General features: G+C 41.5%; 3 protein-coding genes across 5 annotated transcripts; 1 reads left to right on the top strand and 2 right to left on the bottom strand.

Annotated features, from left to right (window-relative positions):
* Nucleotides 1–3885: 3885 nt before the first annotated feature.
* C2H7orf25 (chromosome 2 C7orf25 homolog) lies at nucleotides 3886–7776 on the bottom strand. Of its 3 annotated transcripts, XM_054817891.1 has the most exons (3): nucleotides 7104–7263; nucleotides 6395–6546; nucleotides 3886–5461 (listed from the first exon to the last, which is right to left on the bottom strand). In XM_054817891.1, exons 1-3 carry the CDS (start codon nucleotides 7221–7223, stop codon nucleotides 4177–4179), a joined length of 1557 nt encoding a protein of 518 aa, XP_054673866.1. In that variant the 5' UTR covers nucleotides 7224–7263; the 3' UTR covers nucleotides 3886–4176. The 3 variants fall into 3 exon arrangements, with proteins under 3 accessions (XP_054673866.1, XP_054673868.1, XP_054673867.1); XM_054817893.1 differs by lacking the exons at nucleotides 6395–6546; nucleotides 7104–7263 and adding an exon at nucleotides 7615–7776; XM_054817892.1 differs by lacking the exons at nucleotides 6395–6546; nucleotides 7104–7263 and adding an exon at nucleotides 5547–6348.
* Nucleotides 7777–10974: 3198 nt separating this feature from the next.
* On the bottom strand, nucleotides 10975–18514 carry PSMA2 (proteasome 20S subunit alpha 2). Its single transcript, XM_054817521.1, has 8 exons — nucleotides 18391–18514; nucleotides 15996–16072; nucleotides 15257–15389; nucleotides 14717–14839; nucleotides 14241–14322; nucleotides 13087–13160; nucleotides 12608–12665; nucleotides 10975–12525 (listed from the first exon to the last, which is right to left on the bottom strand). The coding sequence occupies exons 1-8, from the start codon at nucleotides 18429–18431 to the stop codon at nucleotides 12409–12411; spliced, it is 705 nt and encodes a 234-aa protein (XP_054673496.1). The 5' UTR covers nucleotides 18432–18514; the 3' UTR covers nucleotides 10975–12408.
* Nucleotides 18515–18777: 263 nt separating this feature from the next.
* MRPL32 (mitochondrial ribosomal protein L32) lies at nucleotides 18778–22252 on the top strand. Its single transcript, XM_054817978.1, has 3 exons — nucleotides 18778–18964; nucleotides 19233–19414; nucleotides 20014–22252. Exons 1-3 carry the CDS (start codon nucleotides 18841–18843, stop codon nucleotides 20266–20268), a joined length of 561 nt encoding a protein of 186 aa, XP_054673953.1. The 5' UTR covers nucleotides 18778–18840; the 3' UTR covers nucleotides 20269–22252.
* The last annotated feature ends 933 nt before the right edge of the window (nucleotides 22253–23185 follow it).

Genomic DNA, 23185 nt, shown 5'->3' with positions numbered 1-23185 from the left:
AGAGGAGGGGGACAGCTTGAAACACAAACTCCTATTTAGCCCATTAACTTACCAAAGAAAAACACTTTTACACAGCTGTGGCTGCAACACACAAAACTACCTCTGAGTGTTTTTGTGGCTTGCAGGTACAATGACAAACAACTCATTCATCTGCATATTTTGTCAGCCAGAACAACAGCAAGGAATATACACAGCTGTGTCCACAAATAAGTTTCCTTTTGACAAAACTGTAGAAGATAAATTAGAAACACTAATGTATTAACTTACCTATTTATTTCTCATATAATATCCAAGTGCCGTCTACTGTCTAGCATCAATCACAGCTTTCCTTGTTTGGTATTCTTACGGTTGGAGCAAAGAGAGTCAGCTGAGTGCTGCACAGAACAGAGATGCTGGCTCTCCTCGGAGACTATGGAACCATACTGAGATAATGTAAAATAAATTAAAAGTGCCAGAAGAACAAGGTTCTCCAAAAGTTTAGGAACCCATTGTTGCCAAGGAACTTAATGCTGAAAAATTTCATGAAAATAATAACCAAACAAAATCCATTGCAGCAAGCAAGACGCCTCCATATCCTCAAGTGCCTGGTATAGTGCAAAGCAGTTGTGTGATATTGGAATAAAGCATAAGCAGTCTTGGATTTCATTTTTTTCCAACTTAATTTCAAACATAATTTGGCATCTTCTAATTACTCATTTGTAAAGACATAAACAAGGGAAGTCCAACATCTAACCCGCCATTTATAAAATTAAGTAGAAGCTACCTAAATGCACTAAACCAGAACACTGGTTTATATATGTAGATCACCAATATCTTGGAAGGCAATACAAAAGCCACCAAATATTACAATCAAAACACATTTTGGCTCCAAGCCAGCGTTCAGTTTCAGGTTTCATCTTATAAAGCAATTCTTACAGTCTGCCAGCATTGCACTTCTGTTTGACCAACAAGCCAAAAAAAAACCCCACTGAAGGTAAAAATAGCTTTAAAAAAAATAAAGCAAAACACAAACAAAAAAACCCCAACAAAAAAAAAAATCCCAGAACACCCACATTCTGAGCTTTTTATTGCACCATGCAACAGGGATACACAAAATAACAATAAAACCCCCTCAAATTGTGCAGTGGCATGCAGATAACTTCTAGAGTTTCGTATTCCTAAAATATTGCTCATATGATGGGTAGAAATTGGTAAGAGAAAGAAAACGGATTCAGTAACAAACACTATGTTGGGCAAAAATGACTGGTAATGAAGAAAATCACCACACGATGGCTCCAGATACAGAGGCTTTTAAATGGAATGGCATTTAAAGTTCACATGAAACCATCATTACAAAATAAGTCAGCTAGGTCTGCAGCAGCAGGAATGAAGAAATAGAGCAAACGGAGCTCACCCACTTGTCATCCAGGCAATACAGAGGTTACTTGCTTCTCACTTTCTCTGGGTCACCTACCATGTAAGAATGCGGGTCACTGCCCTCTCATCTGTGGTGTGGAGAAACCTCTTTAGAGGGTCCCTATGAGGATATTCAAAAGTACTCAATGGGATACAGCAGGGAAAATGATGGCAACGCCCTTCTTAGTCACAGTAAGCAGCGGAATGAAGCAGTTCTCTCCCATTTACTCATCCAAACCCCTCAGCATCAAGGGTAGAAAGGCCATAAGCAATTGAAAAGTAACTTAACTGCTAAAAACGATTAGTTCTTAAAAGGCCATAATGAATTATCATGCAGAAGTGCACTGTTACCATGCACTTAGCTTTAAACGTATCCTGTAAGATTGTAAAACAGATTCATCAGTGATAAATAGTAAGCTGTCTGTTGGGACCTCAGCTTTTAAAGCTCTGAGTTGCAAACAAAAAGAACCCCTCTCTCCCAGGTTGTTCGTAAATTATTCACTAGGAGGTTTCATGTACCTTCTTTCAGGCCTTCTGATACCAAACAGAAACAGTTTTGAGACACACAGTTCTTTCTTATTCTCCACAGCCAGCCTCTCCCACCTCCACTCCCACACCTACTGCGGAGGAAAAATCAAACAAGGTGTCCAGAGTAACAGCTCTCACGGCAGAAATGAAAGGTACTTTTCCTTCCAGCTGTTTATAGCACTGCAACATTTCAGGAACATCTGTGGTCGTGCTCTGGTAAATCCATCATACCATGATAAAGCACTATCTCCCTCAGCTCCCATATGATGAAGCTTGTGCTGTCAACTACTAAGGTAGACTTGCATTTCTGCAGCACAGCCAACATGTTATTTATATCGTTTCAGTGTGTTGGTCCTCCTTTCCCTTCAGGAGAACTTTCAGGAAAATTAATGGATGCAGTGGGAGTTATATCCTGCCACAATACACAGTTTTGTTACGCAGTGTTAGACTGCAGGAAGAAGCTAGATGCTTTGTTAGAACAACTCACCAAGGGAGACCTGTGAAACTGGCAGGTAGAAAACCGCATGCTCAAGCAGCAAAACCCAAAACCCAGTTAGTTCCACCCATCTTAACTAAACCCCATGAACTACCTCAGTGGCCAGCAGAAACAAGGGGCAGGTGAAGAACAGATTGCCCTCTGCATTGTTAAAAGTTACAGGTAAAGATATGCAGCATGTGGATACTGGTGACAACTCCTAACAGGTTACTCTACATGCATAGTAAGAACAAAGCAGAGCAAGAGTCATACTGACAAAAAAAGAATGCTTTTGCTCCTTGAAGATAAGCTTATTCAGCTGGAGTATCTTTACACCACTGCTGGAGTACACCAGAGTACTGGAGACAGAAAGAAATAGGTAGAGACTATGGCTAAGGGCAGCACTGCAGCTACTTTGTATTGTACGAAGAAATTTAGAATGGAGTGGTAAGAAGCAAAGGAATGTTATTTGCCTGAACTGTAAGCTGCATAATAAGGCTATCTTGTTGAACAACAGCCTATAAAATATTCAGTGGGTATCTCTTTCACTGACCTGAAAAAAGGTATAGCTCAGGGCCAAGAGGTTCACTCTGACATCTCAAAATTTTCCACTAGGAACCTGATACTAATCAAAACCAAACAGCAAGTGCTGTCATTACAGCATACAGAAAAACATTAGAAAGAGGTCTAAAACAGCAACTCTCTCCTGAAAAAAAAAAAGCAACCAAAAAAACCCCACACCAAGAAAAACTATTGTTTATTCTACACTGAGTAAAACCAGCAGTTATAACACCAGTGAAAAAGCTTCTCTCTACTATAAGGCAGCCTAGCAATTAATAACATACCCCACAAACCTCCTCCTCCACCATGCCAACACTGAAGGACCTCAGTGAGGCTTTGTTTCAGGTAATCCACAACCAACAGAGCCAAGTTCGCCATGATTCCTCAGCACAGAGCTCACCAGTATCAAAAACTACCTGGGCGCTGGCTCAGTTTAGGAGGATTCCGTTATCCACAGCCTCAAGCTGCATTTTGCACCCAGCAAGACTTTGCACTTGGGCAAAGGCTAAGAGAAAAGGGAAGCAGATTTGCAACCTTGGTCTGCTACCACTAGCTGTCCAGTTTGGCCCAAGAGTCATAACATATTAGTGCCAATAAACTCCAATTTCAACTGATTTTTCTGGGAATTTTAAAGCTGTTGCCCAATTCAGTCTATATGGCATACATACAGAGGTTCCTTTCAGTAAAAGAAGAAAGGTTTAAGTTGGTTTCTATTCATGGCTACTAGTCACGTCTTCACGAAACAGCATACACCCAAAAAGGCACAGGTCTGTACACAAGTTACCTCTGAAACAACAAAAAATTCAGTTGAACAGGACAGGTGAAAAGAAGATTTAAGTTCCACAGAAATGAAGTTTGAAGTTTATCTAAGGTGCTGAATTTAATCTCTCTAAAGAGAACAAAAATAACAAAGGCACAATTGCAACTGTGCTTTAACTGAACTTTTTAATAGGGATAGATACAATTAATATACTGTAAGCCAGTTAATTTTCACTGAAATCTTATTACCTTAGTGAATAAATAAGCGGTCAGCTGCACAAAATAAAAACCTAAGGACTGAGTAAAGATATTGCAAATCCCATGAGGAACCCTTCCACTGCTACAGTTACTGTCTTCACTGATAGAGACCTAAAAGTGTATTGTCATGATTCTTCTGTTTCTCCAAATGCTTCCACTGCAGCACCTGCAATATTTCAATGACTAACTCATTAAATGACTTATAGTCCATTATCAGGTGGGCAGCTCTTTGGTAAAGGCGTGGCAACAGATTCTTTGCTTTCTGTCAATGCTCGCGGCTGATGGACAAAAACACTGAACTTGACACCTTGGTTAGCCGCTGCCCTCACAAAACCACTATTTGCTGTCATGGTGATGGCTTTTAAAGTGTCTCCTGTCCCAAAAATGGTAAGAGAACGGCTGTTGATTTTTGAACTAGCCACTAGTCCTAAGGCACGGTCTGATGGCTGATCTGGCACCACATTAATTCTTTTAACAAGCAATGCAGCTCGCTCTTTCTCCCCAGGTCCTCCCAGCGTTTCCAAGATGGACTGAAAATCTCTGACAGCAGATTCACAGGCAAAGAGCTCTTTGCCCTCCATGAACTCTTCCAGCTGAGGCAGGACTCTTTCTCTCCTTTCTTGAGCCGCTTGCTCTGTTAGCACTTTTTCTTTGAAGATGAAGTAGCAGCCGCCATAGCTTAGAGCGGAAACGTAGGTTATTAAGGTAGTGATGTCCAAGTTAACTCTATTGCACACGTTTACTTTGATCTGGGTAGGAAAAGCAATGCTGGCCACTAAATTCTCCCGGTCTACTCTGGTCACCTGCAGGAGTTCAGGGCCTTCTTCATCTGATTCACTGGCACTAAGGTGCTGGTTTTCTGTAGATGGCTCCGCTAGTAAGTTCACAGCAACAACGTCTCCTCGCACAGATATTCCCATCTCCTTCAGTCTTTCTGCCATAGGACTGGAAACGCTGTTGTAGAAGGCAAAGATTATGTGGGGATTGCTGTACTCCACTGGCTGCTGACGGCTCGCTTGTAGGAAGTCCTCTGCCTGCTCAATAACACTTTTGTCACCATACTGGCCTCTCCCCAGCCAGATGTTATGCAGGGCCTCAGCTTTCCGACCGATGGCCTTCACCCACGTGTGACCTCCATTTGCAACAACATCTACCACCAGTGTCTGTTTGTCGCCAAACCTGTCCTCATAAGCAAATACATGGAGGACACTGACAATGTCCTCCAGGTTCTCTGCTGATTGAATAATGGCTTGGAGATGGGTAAGGTTTGTACTCTGCAGATGGGATTCTTTAATGGCCACCTTCCCTGCCTCCACCTTGTATAAGAAGTTTAGCTCAGCCTTCAGTTTGCCACATAGTTTTGCCCCACCTTCTATTCTTCTTTTCTGGGACTTGGAAAGGGCTTCCGCTCTCTTGATCAATTCTTTGGCAACAGCAATTCTTTCACAAAGCAGCGACTGCACAGACATGTTGCAAACATTATTCCTATCAAGTGAAAGCAAAAGGAAAGATTATTATTGCATGGTCAAGAATAAAGACAGTCAAAAGAGGTCTTTGCAATGGTACACACGGGAGTTTCATGGTAGATTTAGTGCAACAGCTACAGGTACTGTAAATCACAAGCATCAGGAACCTCAGCACAAGTCCCACCAACTCCTGTCCTTCACCTCCAGGGATTCTGCTTATAGCCTCAGAAGATCTTAGTTCTCTGCAAGGGAGAACAGCAGTATTCAAGTCCCCGCATACGCACCCCTCACGGACGTGAGCCCTTGACTTAGTCACTTAGAGAGATCTGAATTCTCACAGCTCATTTGCAAAAGTTGCCATCCAGAGCAAAATTAGAAATCCTGCTAATGCCATAAGCAAATCTTGCATCTTCCTCTCACCACAATTACCATTAAAACATAAAAGCTACCTACCATGCTTACATACATACATAAAAACTGTGGAGTCTGGCTCCCTGCAAGTATTTTAACACAACCCATCATGTTTTATAATTATGGGTAGCACAGCTCTGTCCTCTCCAGCTTCCAACTTAGACTGCACAACTCACTGAATGAGTCCCTGACAACCACCTGGCAAAGTTTCAACATTACACAGCATCATGACAGACTATAATTCGTAATTCTAGAGCCAGAAAGATCTAGAAATCTCTATGTTTTCTAGTTCTGCTAAAGATTTACTGTGTTACATCCAGCAAGTCTATTCCTTTGCACCCATATTACTTCAGTATGTCTCCCTGAGGAAAGTATGATAGGAATTACTTAACTGAGTGTGGGTTGGCTTTGAAAAATGTAAGATTCAGTATCACAGCAAACAATACCATTGCTTATGACAAGCAGTAAATAGCCACTATGAGTAATAAAATTAATCCATTTTTTACTTCCAAGTATAAACACATGCTCCTGTAATTCTTACCTAAGCTGCATGTTGAAGCAAACTGGTATTAAAGGGCAAGACAAATGCAGCTTCAGCTGAAAATGAGCAACAGGATACAGCCTGGGTCCTACAGCAGGCTCTGCCAGCGCAACTGTAGAGCTCGGCTTCAAGCAGTTGAAATCACCCTTGCACTAAGCATAAGTTCAAATACAGTCAACATTAACTGCTACTGGCCCAGTTCATAGCCAACATCACCAAGATCTTCCCCTTATCAACTAAAAAGCCTAACGTCTTCCAACATGACCTACTGACTCTCTCCACGGTCAGAAGAGGCCAGTGGAATCAGCCCTTCCCCCAAAAAGTCCTCACCATTGCCACAAGTTTATTCTTACATGTAAAGCAACAAGTAAAACCCCACAGTTGCTACTCTGGCACCTCTCACCACAGCAGCTTCAACTTCTGCAAACATAAAAAGCCTTAAGATGAAGCCTACTTTCCAGTTTTTCAGTGAAAGTAAGACCACAAACCCAACTACTTTTTCAGCATGACAACTGCGAGGCGGCCTCAAAACCAACCACACGGCCTCAGAATAACTACTCCTTAAAACGAGGTGGGGAAAAAACCGAAACCCTTCACAGCAAACGTTTGCTGTTACAAGGAGCCCCACAGGCCGCTCGCTGAGGCTGACGCGCCTCAGCCCACCACCCATGCGCACACAAACCCAACTGGCACAGCCATCCCTACACACCCAGGACACTCCCGCCATTTGAGGGCGCCCGTCAGGGCCGGCCCCCGGCCCGCCTCCCCTCAGCACCCGCGCACAGGCACTGCTTGACCCCCCCGCCGCCCTTCCCCCCCGGGCCCGCATCTCCCCTCGGCGGGCAGCGGCGGAAACGGCCACCTCTCCCGGCCCTGTCCGCCCGCCGCCCCCACCTTCGCGCCGCTCCGCGATCACGTGAGAGCGACGCCGGGGAGGTCGCGGCGCCATGTTGGGTGAGGGCAGGGTGCCCTCGGCGCTTGCCCCAGCCCCTCTCAGCGGCACCGGCGGACCCCGGGGAGCCCCAGCGGCCGGCCCCGGTCGCGCCCCCTTGCCTCGCCCTCACCCGACACGGTGGGCGATGGGACTCGGACCCCTGCTCCCCTTGCCTCCCTCCCCGCCGCTATCGGGGCGCGAAAAGCTCAGGCCCGCCTCGCCTCTCCAGGGGCTCCCGGGCCCCGCTCCCTCCCAGCCGCCGGCTTCCCCCGCAGCCCATACTCACAACCCGGCGGCAACAGCCTTCGCCCCGGGCAGCGGCAGGATGCGCCCCGGGCCGGCGTAGCGCGGCTCGGCCTGGCCCGGCCCAGCACCTCCCCCGGGGCCGCCGGGCGGGGACAGCCGCTGCACCCGCCTCGCCGCGCCGCCGGCCCCAGCCCTCCCGGCCTGGCTCTCCTCGGCCTGCCTGCAGCCGGGGTCACTGCAGGCCTCACATAAATACGGGGCTTTATCCCGAAAAGCCCTTCTTAAGGAGCAAAGAGAGTAGGTCACAGGCGAGAGACAAGTCAGCCTTGGGCTTGAACTTCAGCAAGAAAGAAGCAACCATAGCTCAGTGCATGTTGGGTCTGTGATAACAAAAATGGGCCTTAACAAACCATTTGGTGCTAAATATGAGCAAGCATTGTCCTTGCTTGCCCCCAGTTGCTGCCAACTTCCAAGCAGTAGACATCTCCATGCCCTCCAGCCTCTCTCCATGCTGCAGCAATACTCCCTAACAGCACGAGAGAGATTTGCCTTTACTTGCCTAAATGATTTCACAAGATTTTGCAAAGCAATAGTAAGCCAAAGCAAGTTGTAAGGGGTTTACTGCACCTGTATCTTCTATCACATTGCAACCTACTTAAAGTCATGACCTCGTGAAAAAGTGATACTGTTCTCAGATCTTGATCCTATGAGTTAAATAAAGCCCGAGGAAATCACCTGTTCTTGTAGGTGTCATACTACCCAGAGTTCCTCAGAACAGATCATCTTCCAGGACATGTAAATCTAGAACATTACCTACTTTTAAGTGAACAGCATCTCTTTTTCTTCTTTCAGATGACTGCATTAGGAGCAAGATAAATGAAGCAAAATCATACTTCATGGTCAGCTTAAGTAATCAAGCTTGTAATTTGTCATTTCTCACAAATGAACAGTGTTTCTCCACTTTATCTCTCCTTGACTCCACTTTATGCAGTGAGTTGTTTTACAAAATATAAACAAAGGTATTATAACTAAAAAAAATTGCACTTTTTGAAAATGACAACCACCATATAATTTGCTACTTGATTGCACTAGTATCTCTCATTCCTGAAGTGAATTTATTATTTAAGAAATACACCTCGAAATTACTTCCTTAAATTCCAAGGATTTTGAATGGAAAAATGTAAATCAGTTCCCTGCAATTTAAAGGTTCCCTTTAAATACTATATAAAATTTACTTACTATTCTAGACGTGCAGTCATCCAAATATGGCAATGAATTTCTTCAATGTAGGATTAAGCAGTTTAAAAAAAACCCCACACTCCAAATCTCACCGTCTTACCCATTAGAACAGCATAATATCAAGGTCTATCAATCTACTGATTATCTAATACTCTAAATAAAGCCTGAATTCAAAATATTATGCATATTCTTTCCAAATTACACCAAGTCCCATGGACTCTCTTTCTCTGTAGGGTTTAAGTATTATCAGGGAGCTTTGGGACTCAGTTCTTAACGGTGTAGAAACAGTCTCTCAACTACCAGCTTGGTGGCTCATCAAAGTGAATACCACAGACAAAAGACCATATAGACCTGCCCTTCTCATTTCACATGGAACCAGGAGCAATCAAATATTACCATAGAAACGATGACTGGGGGTCTGAGCTTGCACCTCAGAGAGACAGTCCGAGGAAAGCATTCTCAAGGGAAAGTACTCTCAAAGGAAAGTTATAACTGGTCATCGTTTTGAAGCTTTTTGTCATAAAAGGAGACTATGTACTAATATATGGTGCTACAATAGTCTAGTGATAGCGTTCTCATCTTTTTCAAGGCACACTTCTATGTTTTCTCCAAAGAAAAGTGTGCCACCATTTAAAAATAATCAAATTGCACATTATTTTACCAATTCAAACAGTTTACGTTCCTAAAAAGCGCTGACTGCAGCAACCAGGCACAAGAGGACATTCAGAACATCTGTCGAATGTACTAACTTCATGCTGCCACTTACTTACATGTTGATCTGTAACATGAAGTAAAACCAGTAACACTTCCGAAGTACGCTGTCGTGGTTTAACCCCAACTAAGCACTACGCAGCCGCTTGCTCACTCTCCCCCAGCAAGATGGGAGAGAATCTGAAGAGTAACAGTGAGAAAACTTGTGGGTTGATATAAAGACAGTTTAATAGGTAAAGCAAAAGCCGTGCACGCAAGCAAAGACAAGGAATTAATTTCCCCACTTCCCATCGGCAGGCAGCTGTTCAGCCATCCTCAGGAAAGCAGGGCTTCAGCACGCATAATGGTACTTCGGAAGACAAAGCCATCACTCCGAATGCTGCAGCCCTCTATTCCTTCCTCTTCCCCCAGCCCCTTATATGCTGAGCATGATGTTGTATGGTATGGAATATCCCTTTGGTCAGTTGGGGTCAGCTGTCCCAGCTGTGTCTTCTCCCAGCTTCCTGTGCACCCCAGCCTCCTCGCTGGCAGGGTGGTGTGAGAAGCAGAAAAGGCCTTGGCTCTGTGTAAGCACTGCTCAACAACAAAAACATCTCTATATAACAAAAACAGTTATCAACACTGTTTTCAGTACAAATTCAAAACACAGCCCCATACTAGCTACTATGAACAAAGCTGACTCTATCCCAGCTGAAACCAGGACATACACGCTTCAGTACAACTACCCCATGTGGTAATGGTTGTCTGTCTTCCTAACGGGCTGGGGGGGAAGCGGGCAAAAACCCCCTCAACATTTATACCAATTATCATGTATCTTAAAGGCGACACTTCCCTTACTCAGAGCACAAGAGTTTCTGTAGAATGCACAGAACAGTTACATTTAAATCATTAAATCGCAGGAAAAGATGGAAGTTACCATTGTTTTTTTTTTCCATTTCCCTTCACCACCTGTAAAAAATGAGTAAAATGCTAAAGAGATGAAAGTTGTTCAATTATTAAAAAAAAAACAAAAAAAAACCCCAAAACACAAACTACACCCTCCAAATCTTAAAACATTTTTTTGTTTGCCCCATTGTTACCATCTGAGAAGAGCGAGCATAATTTATTTGAAATCGCTTTGGTTTCAACTACCTTATATAGGGTGTTCTTTGCTAATCAACTGTTTCTAGTAGGGGAAGCAACTAAGCTACTACAGTTCATGCTAAACATTTTCCGACGTACCTAGCTGCATTTTTTCATACACAAAATTCCTTAATACTTATACAGCATTAAAAATTGACTGGATGTATATGAATATTGAAGTAGCATTCCGGTTTTCCAAATGATTCTGAAAGCTTAAAGATCTAGCAACATGAAGTCTCCAGTTTGTCCCTAGCTGTTCATTTTCTCTAGAAGAATCAGTGTGTGGACTGGTTTTCAGAATAAAATACTCAAAAAGTGATCTGGACTAAGTCTTAATGAACCGTTTGGACACAGCTTTTATTTCTGACATTAGGAAATAAAACTTCACTTATGGCATGCTTCAGAAATTCTTATTTACCTAATGATAACAGAACATCAGAAGACAGACATTGAAAAGAACAGATCAATTCGCTTATACACTACTTTCTGCAGACTAACTCATACTTTATATTTTCTTCATTAGTTATGCCTGACAAACATGTCACCTGTCAGGCTGCTCCCATACGTGCTTAGTAGCCTTAGGTACAAGCAGAGTGATCCAGCTACTGCTCCCAGTTGATTACCAACATGTTAACAATCAGACTACTAAAAAAAAAAAAAAAGAAAAATAATCTGCAAACAGTAACTTAAATGGCTGCAGACCAGATTATTTCTGCTGAAAAAAAGTACATATATTTATCCTGGTTCTTTTGAGGTAAATTTTGTGTTTCTATATAACCTGAAGGACTACACATGTAACAAATGTATCAATACAGACACCCACACACAATAATAAAGCATCTAGTTCTGCACCTGTAAAAGTTGTGATGCATAAATTAAGTGCTCTTTTCATTACTGCACCTTTAGAGTTATCTTGCAAGTTGGAAAATAGCACAATTCGAGGGATAAAGTAATTACATTACATATTCTCATTTTGCTTTGTAAATCCTGGGGTTTTTTATTGATTGTGATAAATGCATTTAGTTTTCAGTAGGAGATATTACTTCCATTATTTCTAACAATATTTCGGGGTTGAAAAAGTGCAATTTCTAGGGCCACAAAAATGACCCAAGTAATAGAAAACAAGTTCTTGAGACAAAGACCAAGAGGGTCAAGAACAGAGATGCTCAAGTAGATCACAGTTCACACCTGAAATGGAAGACTGTTCTGCCTCTTTGTGAAGGTACATGATCTCTTACACCAGATAAAACCATTTTTGGAAGTTACTTAACATTTAAACAACATTCCAAAGGGAAAAAAATTATCTTGTGCACTCAAACTTTAAAGTCTTTAAAATAAGGTCTAACGTGAGTTCTTAATGGCCAATATGGATGTGGAAAATTATGTTTTGTCAACAATAAAGATACTGAAATCTCGGCTTTATGCAGATAAACAAGCTAGGATTAAAAAGACACACAGACACTTTCCCCCAAAACAGCGGCCTTCAAATTTTATTCTTTAGCCTTTTTCAAGCTGTCATTGTAACTTTACCTTTGTACAGTATTTTGTGTACAAAGATTTCAGGTATCAAGGGAAAGAATAACCTGTAATAAGATTCCATGTATTACAATATTAGGACTGTTGCATTTGCACCCATGATATTTAAAAAATCTGTCGGACAAATCATGTAGAAATAAGTATGCAAAAACTGCAAACAAAAACATTTAAGTAGCCAAAATTAAAAAGACCTTTGTGTGAATCACACAGTCTTGCTCGGTTTCTACTAGGCTATTGCAGCCAAGTAGTCCTTAACCTCAGTTGGAGTGAGCCTCCTAAAACCAGCTTCATTACAGATGCCAACTTCAATGTTGTCTTCTGTCATTTGCCCTTCAAAGCTCTCCTATTAAAGAAAATACAGTTCAGTGAATCATATCAATGATGTCGTAACAATAAGAAACTTACTTCTTAAATATTTTGCTAACCTTTAGTGTTAAGATAGCTGTATGAATGGCATCTTCAAGCTCCAAATCTTCATTGTATCTGTAAACAGAAGTTCACGTATTTCAGCATGGGACAAAGATCTTTCCAAATTCTAATAATCCTAGAATCTCTAAAAACCCAAACACTACTAAAATCTTCCTATTTCTCATACAAATATTATTTGTGAGCACTGTGATATTAATAGTCAAAGTTATTATTCATAAAAAAAAATCACTACTTTTCCTACTGACACCGTATAGAACAACTTCTGTAAATATGTTGACTATAATGTTTATTGCACTGAAATAATTCTCCACAAACACAAAAGTTGGAGTTTAAAAAAAGCAAATTTCCTGTGCGTGTGTAAATAAGTAAACCAGAAGCATCATCTCTTAAATATTTTAAATTTTGTTCTGATAATCTAAAAGCGTGCATTTTATCATCAGATAGTATCCTTGCAGGCAAGTATCAAACACATTACCTTTTCTCAAGGAATGTTTTCCCATTGACATAATTTTTTCCCATTGCTGTTGCTTTCCACGCAAAGTATGCTCCCTGTAAAAGCAAAAATCTATTGAATTGTGTAACTTAGTCAAATATTACGTATTCAAGTACTTGATAGAAAGCACAGAAGCCATTATGAAAAAACTGAATGTTCTGAGAATATAGGAGTCTATTTGGGATCACATTCAGACTAATTTGATATGGAAACATATACTGTGAAAATGTACCAAACATTTGTGTAGGGTCCCACCTATTTTCATCCTTCCACTACTTTGCAAGATGAATTTACTAAGTCATTAGCATAGTTTTTATTTAGGATTCCTTAAGCAGAAACAGTACTTTTGCCCTTGTCAGATCCTTCCTGAGGTTCACTCCATATATTACTTTTTTTTAAGATGAAGTAAATCATATGGCTGATTTGCAACAAGATTATCTTAGCTACTAATAGGATATTTAGCCATCACTCCTATTCTCTCCTCTAGCATGAAGACCATCAGCATTTCTATGCCTCAATCAAGCTGCCTTACACAAGGCATCTGCATTTTGCTTTTTACATTTGAACATCAGGTAGTAATTCAAATTTCTGAAGCTTATCAATGATCACTACTGTGGCCACATTTTTTGTTTGAAGTAAAGCGTTATAACTCACATAGGCATCAAAAGGTATTTTTTAAGAAGTGGAGTGCAAAGACTCATTTAATCACTGTCATTAACTTCTAAAGCACATGCATTGTATTTCATAATGCAACAGATTTTGGCCTAATTTCCATCCAGTTTAGGGAACAACTAATTAACTGCTTATGCTGCTTAAATATTTTTTTCCTGGTACCTGCTGCAGAATGCCACTCTTGCTGTCACTACCAACTAGGTGAGAAAGAATGAAAAGGGGTGCTGATCGCCCTCAAAACCAGCTGCCATCCCTCAAGCAGTACAGGAACATGTAGGCACAGAATGATCCAGGCTTGCTCCAAGCACCTACTGAAATCAGCTCATTCTGACTTCTGAAGTTACGTTAAGAAATCTTTTGTTCTAGCTCTGCATTCTTTTTCTCATCACAGAAAGATTTCATGAGCACTTATAGTTTTAGATGTTTTATAAAAGCAGCCGAATTCACAAACATAAGATACTTACAGATGGATCCGACTGAAATAAATACGGCCGCCCTTCATTCCAGCCACATATTAGCAGTGAGACACCAAATGGACGAACACCACTACAGGCAAAGAAAAGAAAAAAACCCCACAGTTGATGCGATGTAAAATTTATTCAGGGAAAACCAATGGTGACTGAATTCTTTTGGATGTGTTAACCCCCCCCCCAAAATGCTTCCCACCAGCCCAGAGCTGTGATCAGGAATGACTGGTGAACAAACAGTACAGAAACAAAGGTATGCTGCCCTGTCTGATTTGTTTGTTTGCAAGATATGAAGACCCTATCTTGCCTGCTGCCAGTTAGTGCTCCTCCCCCAGCTCACTTTCGGTGGACACTCTCCATTGAAAAACTAATTGTCTTTTTCACACAAAAAATTGCATCACTAGGTACTTGTTATTCCTTACACTTAAACAACAATCTTTCTAAGCAACTTCAAAATTCAGAAAACCACATACCCAGATTGCGTGTATTCCTGCATCACAGAAGCAATTCTCTGTACTAGCTGAGCTGTTGGAATGGGCTCATGATAAACCAAGTAATATTGCTGGGCCAGCTTCCGAGCTCTGTGTACAAGTACTCTAAAAACAAAGACCAAATTAGTATGTCAAAGAAATTGCAACTAGCTGTTACAACTAGTAACTGAAAACGCATAATAAATACTATGCTAAGGAGTTATACATGTGGCATGACACCAATGTAAGAAAACACAGACTGTGCTGGGTTATATTTATCAACTGAGTAATGTCTGAAATACTTAAACTGAAATGAAGGTGGAATTACACTGCTGTTCATTCCCTACTCATTCTTTACATAGAGGGTTATTTGACAAGGTATTGAATATATTAAGAAAAACTTAAAAGTGCATTTCAGATACAGTGTAACACAATGTATTTGTAAGTGTATAGCATAATATTAAACAGCTCATTGCTATCTGTTTCTAACATTTCTTGTATGAAAATGCGTCTAAATGGTGACCAAACAAAATTTTTTAATACCTGTAATCTGGACCCATACCACTGTACACTAAACCTATATGTTTGGTAATAGGTTCTACTTTGTGGACACTCCTTTCATCATAAAGAATGGATTTCTGCTTCTTCTCAGTTGCCAGCACCACTCCATTTGCAGCTGAAAAGGAACAAGATATTTTTTTATATTAAACTAAAATTCTGGAAAGCAGTCAAAACACAGAAAAGATTTGTCAGACTGTAAAGAATTTTGCTCCTCCCTTTTTTAAAAACCCTTCAAGTTCACAATCATGTTAAACAGAAAAACTTTGATGAATCCACCCAACACATTCTCATTTTAACTAGTCACACAGCTCCCATAATCCCATCCTAAAGATTCTGAAGCACATAATAATTGAGCAGTTGAAGTAACTTTATGTGTCATTTTTATATATATATACACACACACAGAGCTGGAGTTGTTTACTTAAGGGACAGGAACACTCAAAAATAAAGATGTCTACTTCTACCAGCTGAGTGTCTCCAAAATCAGGCAATTCCACTAGCATGGAGCTCTGTGCTCCCTTCCTTCTTTATAAGAAAATATTGAGTGCCACAAAAAAAAAAGAAATATTAAACCCACTAAAATCCACTGAAAAAAACCCAAAATATGTAGTAGAATGCAAGATGAAGCAAGACTTGGTACATGGTCCAAACTATTTTAGTTCTCTCAAATGACACTCACAATCCTGCATCTTTCACTAAAGTAGTTATGTTCTGAACATACCTTTAATCCCAACTGATGGAGCTCCTGCAGCCACTGCAGCCAAAGCATATTCAATCTGAACAAGTTTTCCAGAAGGACTAAAAAAGAAAACACAAAAGTAAGCCTAACATAATTCTGATACGTTCAAATCTTTCCTACAACGTGATGCTAACGATTTTTTTTAAACCTCTTTACACCTAGTATCAGCATAATTTAATCAGAATTTAAAAGAAGAAAAAAACAACAACCAAACAACACACAAATCTCAAGATTCGTAACAGCTTCTAAAAGAACTGGGCTGGTTCAGCACAGAACTCACTGCTGCACAGTGCTACTAGGATACTCACACAGCACCTGCCTACAACCCTGATGAAAGTTAATGTGTCTCAGATAGGGAGCAGTGACTGGGATGCAGGATTGAAGGAGGAGAAGTCTGTTCTCCAACTTTATACCACTTTAAACAAGTTTTCGACTCAGTGGAAAAATCTTCAGAGCACTCTACTGAAATGCCATTATACATGTGGTTTGCAAAAGTTTTCAGGACAGCAATGTTCACTGCTGAAAAGGTACAAGCAAAACACTGCTACTCTTTTTGACTGATAAGCATACATCAGGTCAATGGCATAAGATAGAAACAACTCCCATTTCATCCCCAGGTATTCCTGCATTTTGTTTTAATGATCCACATTGTTCTGGTAACAAACACAGAATCATCAGAACAGAGCAGCAGGTGTCAGGCTGACAAAGTAACTCATCCAGAATGATGGGGATCAAGGGGTCCATCCTCAATCCCCAGGGGAAAAGGACAGCACAGAGCCAGTCACTCAATGGACAAATGATTTTGCAAGTGGGATCTGTCCTCTGGGCTCTATTTCAGACACTGCTGTTTTAATATGTGCAGAAGTAAAACAGAAAATTATGTAGCTCCATGCTTAAAGGAGTTAGAAAAAATAAAGCAAGCAATAATCAATTAGCGTAGTTATTTTTACACTGAGTAAACAGCATATAAAGGTGACAAATTAATAATTCCAGCTCCTCCATTACAAAATACCAGCAAACTAGAACAATAGTTTCCTGCACAAACAATTAAAATATACAGAACATTAGCAAAATATTTTAAAGGTAAGCACAAACTAAAATAAAAAATTCTCGCTACAAGGAACAGGTGAATGAAAGTGTAAGCAGGTGTATTGTCTTCCGCATGAACATAAAATCAAATGGCTTCAAGTTTCAGAGCATGTCGTGCTTCTGTACAGTACAAAAAGTTTGTAACTCCCTTAGAAAACCATTTCCAAGAGCTAATAAAGAATTCAACCCACTTGAGTAAAGCAGGCGTGTTTGGCTGCATCCATCCATTAATAAGATTCTTTTTCCTAGTTTTAGACTGTGCACTGCTTCTTCTCCTTAACTGCAACAAGCCTTTAGTAATCTACTTTGCAATACATAGCATTACTTTCCTTTAAGACTAAGGGGGCACATTACTAAAAGCAGCACAAAGATTCTTGCATTCAGTTTTTCTTTTTATATGTATAATATAATTCTGGATAGCTTAATAGCTTCATCAAAAAAAAAATGGAAAGCAATTTCATTTTCTCTGAATTAATCCTAAGTGTATGTATTAGGGCAACATTTTAATAGATACCACTCCAACTGCATATTCACTCTGTGCATACAATCATCCCACACCTAAACTATGCACAACACATTATCTGCCAAGTGCAGCAGGAAAGGCAATAAACTATTTAAAACTCAACTGAAGGCTTCTTTTCATTCCCGCATCTACAAAGTTCGTTCTGTAGCAAGCTCTCAAGACACCATAGCTCAGCAATCATCATGCATTTCCAGTTACCTCAGAATTACTACTCAGCCTAAAGTGTGTGCATGTGTGGGGACTCTAAGTTTCCTACACCGTTTCACCAAGCACTCACTGAGGCACTACCAGTGACGAGACAGACCTTTGGTTGGCCCCGCAGTGACTCTGACTTACAGCAAGGAGACAAGACTCAAGCAGCGACTGCACTTGGGCGCGAGATCAGCGACAGAGATCAGGCGGGACCTGGGACCCTCACATCAGCCCTCGCCTTTGTACCCGGCTGCGCCTACAGCCGTTCAGACCACCAAGACTCCCGGCAGCTATGTGCCCCGCTCAATTGAAGGAGAAGCCGCCTGATTCCCGTCGCTTTCCCCACGCCCGCCCCTTCTGCCCGGGTCCAGCCACGGTAGCCCCCCCCACCCCGCAGCGCTCACAGGCCCGGCTCCGCGGACCCGCCGGGGACGCGATGACTCTGCAAAGTCCCCCACTCCGTCCTGCCCCGCCGCCGAAAGACTGTTCCATGTAGGCTGTGCACCGTCCTCCCTCTCGCCCGCCGGCCTACCCGCCGAATGCCCAGGCCTGCAGCCCTCTCCCCGCGAGTACCTGAAGGTAGTGAGGGAGAAGCTGTAGCCGCGCTCCGCCATTTTGGAACGAACCCCTGCACTCCCCTCACCAACTCCCTCTGCGCAGGCGCAGTCGCTCCTCCCGCTTCCTGCACGAGGACACAGCTAGAGCGCTGATTGGCGAGAAGGAGGAGAATAGCGGAGCATGCCGGGAAGCAGCGCCGGGCCCGCGAGGGACGTGATTGGTGAAGAGGCACGCGGTGAGGTATCCTGGGAGTTGAAGTCCTCGAGCTCCCCTCTCGCCGCCCCCCCCCGGTAGCGAGAGGAATACTGGGACTTGGAGTCCGGATCTCCGTTCCTGTTATGCCGTGAAGTGCTCAGGGCACCCGATTTCCCAGAAGGCTTAGCGACAGGTGCGCATGCCCAGTGTGCCCTCAGGCGACCGACCGCTTTCCCCTCGTCTGAGGCCTTGGCGGGGCTGTGTGGTGGTATGGCGGCTCTCGTGGTGGTCTTCTCGCCGCTGCCGCGGCTTCGCGGTCTCCTGCAGCGCTGCTGGGGCCGGCTGGAGCGCGGTCTCTTGCCGGGTTTCTCTGGGGGCCAGAGCCCGCCCTGGGGTAGGTAACGGTCTATTCTTCTCTCGGCTGAAGGAGAGGGCGGCATCGGGGCTGCAGGACTCATTTTTACCGTTGAACGGCTGAGGGAGGGGACGGGAGCAGGAGATCGCGCAGCCCTGAGGACAGTGAGGGAACGGGGCTGGAGGGGCCGCTGGCCCCTATCACCTCCTCTCTTTGTGGGGTGGCAGTAGGATCCATGTCCTATTTCCCTGGTTGCACGCAAAAAGGGAGGCTGGGTGTAATGAATTACCTTGTCTTTTTCCTTCAGGACCAGCACTAGCTGTCCAAGCTCCAGTTTTTCTTCCACAACCAGTAAACGACACTGGCGAAAGTAGTGAGGCGCCAAGCCTGTTAGACAGCATCTTGTGGATGGCGGCACCAAAGAAAAGGCGCACCATTGAAGTGAACCGCTGCAGGCGAAGAAATCCCCAGAAGCTTATAAAAGTAAAGGTAATCACCAAATTTCCACAGACTTGCTGCCTTATTCACTGCAAGTAATTTTGTTAATGGCAAACAGGCATGCCAGAGTAAGATTTACGCCAGTCATTTTTCCCCTCACTTATTTTAGGGAATCATTACAGTGGTCAATACTGACTGCAAAAGCTTTCTGGAATTTCTTTATAAATAAGCTTAAAAGACATTGTAATCATCAAAATTCTTTGTAACAGGAACATTCATCATGTAGTCAGTGGTTAAATAAACAGTGACAGTTTAGGTGCAAGCCAACAAAATGTGAATTTCAGCTAAACAGCTGGTATACATGGAAAAGGCCTATACTTTCTGTGCATCTAATTGAGTTGGTAGGTCTTTAGTCTTCCAAACATCAACAGATATAATGTTTAGGTATTGACTTCATAGGCTATTTTTAGTAGTAAGCATTTGACATAGCAATACCTTACAGAAAAATTACATAGCAGAATAAATTTTGAAAAGTATTGAATTTCTCTGGTATTTCATTTAACATTTTTAATAGTTTGTGATTGTTCCCTGTTTATTTTGTTGCTGTTGTTCAAAGTACAAAATTTTCTATTTCCCACTGTCTTTTTTAGACAAACATAGACGTTTGTCCTGAGTGTGGAAACTTGAAACAGAAACACGTCCTTTGTGGCTATTGTTACGCAAAAGTCAAAGCAGAAACTCGACTGATACGGATGGAAATATGTAAAAAGGAAGGAGGACCATTTAATGCTCCAACTGTAGAGACTGTTGTCCTTTATGATGGAGAAAAGCCCACAGAAAAAGATGAAGGCAAGCGGATCGTTGAAAGAGCCAGGAAGCGTCCGTCTTGGTTTGTTCAAAATTGATGCTATAGAACAAATACTAACAAAAACAGTTGCTACAGCAAGAAAGATGATGATTTTCAAGAATGTTTCCTCGTTCACTCAGTGTTGATACAGAAAGCCAATGAACTTTTGGAAAGCCTGCTTGAATTGCATGTCATACCATGTGATTTTGCAATCAGGTGTTGTTTCTATAGCATGCAGTGGGAGATGCTTCTGTGATACGTCATAGCAGTCAACAATTAAAGAGAAATCAGGATGTATCTTAGGTTTGGACATCTGCATACAGTACACTGAATAACTTGTATGCTAATGTTCTATGCCGGTTTTGTAAATAACTTTTTTTTTAAACAAAGGGAAAACATTCACAGATATAAAATAAAGTATGTTAAGTTTCCCAGGGAAATCTGCTTTCTGTTTTTGGCTGCTGCCGTTGGAGGGGGAAAAAAAGTGCAAACCCAGTGTTGATTGAATACAAAGGATATTTACAAGCAAAGTTACAGTTATTTGGTTATTTCCGCAGCTGTTAACAGAATCTGCCTGGATCTCTCCCCAGTGCTGCTGTTTGAGATACTTGGTGATATTCCTGTTTTTGAGCAAAATAGTGGTTGCCATGTAGTATTTGCATTTTTTCTGTACCGGACTGAAGGTTAAGTGTTTCTTGCTGTTGTCAGTATACACAATAATTTTTTGTCTTAAAGGGATATGGAAGGCCTTTTTTTTTCCCCTCAAAATGCACTTGATTTCTTGAGTGAAATAATGAATTGAAATGTAATGAGGGAAATCTGTACATTTGACAAGGGTCAAAGCTGATTCTTTGCAGCCATTGCCATTAAGTAGCCTGGGTGGCCAATGTGTGCTTGGAAAACCGTAAAGAACAGTGGTGCCTTCCTTCCTGTTTGGAGTCTTCTGCAGAGAGGGGGCAGCTCTGCCCTCTACTGTCCATTGGTACTGTTCAGTGGTGCGGTTACGGCACCTAGCTGTGGATTTTCACTTCGGTTTTAGCCACAGAGGAGCACCATTGCATTTAAGAATAAGACTGTTTTAGGTTGGGATTTCAATATACAAACTGTACTGTTTGATATTATGGCTCAGCCAGTCTAATAGCTATTTGCTGCCAAAAAAATGCAAGCCTGCCCCTAACCATGGCTAGGTTGCCCCAGTGTTTCCTTGGCACTTGAGTGTATCTGCTCCTGTCCTGTCCTCTCGTGGTTCGGGGAGCTGTGCTGACAAAACTGTTCCATGGCTTGCTGTAGCTTGGTTTTTAGTGGGTACTTCCCTGTAGCTTGGCTTGTGTCAGGGTCAGAAAAGTGGCAACATGGACAATAGGAATATGAAAGTGGAGGACACAGGACCACGCTTTTGAGAATAGCCTTCATTTGTACATGGCTGAGCCAATTAGCTTTTGAGAATAGTCTTCATTTGTATGTGGCTGAGCCAGTAATACCTGCTTAAGAGGTGGGCTCGTGTGCTGTAATGCTTCACTTCTGCTTTCCTCGCTCTGGATTCCATGTTGTGAAACATAACTGGTAGGAACAGATGTTAGTGGAGATGTAACATTTCCTCCATAGTCTAAGGGAATAATGAAAGCTGATACGTGTAAATTGATGTCATTTGGTTGACAGCATCCAAGCAAACAACTTGTTTTTGAGAACTTAAGTTCTTTTCGATTTGTCCAAACAGGATTTATTCCAGTCATACCTGGTTTTCACTTACTCAGAACTGAAGCCAAGAAAAGGTAGCAAGCAGGATGTAGAGTGGAAGGCTTACTTTTGACAGAGCTGCATGGGATGAGACTGACATACTGGAGGTGAGATTAGCCAAGCAATAAGACATACAACTTAGGAAGAGTTGGATTATTATTTTTTTTTGTTTCTTTTTTCTAGGACCAATTACACCTTACTGACTTAGTTGCTCTTTATGTATTTATATTTTTGACAAAGGTTCTGTAGAGAAATAAGCTAAATTAGCCTGGGATGTTGAGAGTCATGGGTTAATTTCTCCAAAACACAGAGATATTATTTAAAAAAAAAAAAGACTATTTAAACATGAGAGAGGACGTGGTTTCTACTAATGGAGTAATAATTATAATTGGCAGTATATTGCATTAGTCTATTGAATTGTAGTATCAGTGAAGCAATGAAGATGCTTTACAAATAGAATTCTTATGAAACGCGAGTGAAGTTAGGCTGTGTCAACACTAGACTTTTTAACATGCTTGCCAGGTCACAGTTAGGTAATGATTTCACAGCCATGCTGCTTATGTTAGTACTGCATTTGTACAATCCAGACAAGGTAATGTTTCATAGTGGTTTCTGAATAATGTGGGAGGAAAAAGTCATTAAAATATCTGGTATTCATGGTCTGTAAAAGAAAAATTAGAAACAACTGGCAAATATTGAAGATTTGCATATGCAATTGATATAGTACCAGTTCATTTTCTAAAAAAGACATTATCTTCAGTGAGAATCAGGACAGTTTAGTTTGAATGACTTTTTTCCTTCAAAAGAAGAGTAAAGGAAAGCTCATTTTCATAGCTTCGTTTTATTAACATTGACAATATAAAGCTCCATTACTTTTTAAAAAAAATTAAATAAAAAATTTCCAGAATTCCTCTAAAACGTGGCATAGTCTGTTACTTGAAATAAGCCCTGTTTATATGTAATTCTGAAATAAATATAAATTGCAATAGTGCTAATGTATAAACATACACTTTTCAAAACAATGTAAATTAAAACTAGCAAAAAGCAAGCTGGTTGTTACAAATGCTGTACGTCAGAATCCATTTAAAAACAAAAATTACATGCCTCGGGAATATCACTTTGATACATTGGGAACCTGCTAGTAGTTGAAAAATATGTTCTTTTTTGTCTGAAAATTTCATATGATTAAATAATGCTATATTGGATTATCTTTTTCCTCTATAAGGATTTTATGTAAA

Source organism: Grus americana, chromosome 2, assembly GCF_028858705.1.
Source record: "Grus americana isolate bGruAme1 chromosome 2, bGruAme1.mat, whole genome shotgun sequence".
Taxonomy (NCBI): Eukaryota; Metazoa; Chordata; class Aves; order Gruiformes; family Gruidae; genus Grus; species Grus americana.
This window is presented reverse-complemented; position numbering and strand designations above follow the sequence as displayed.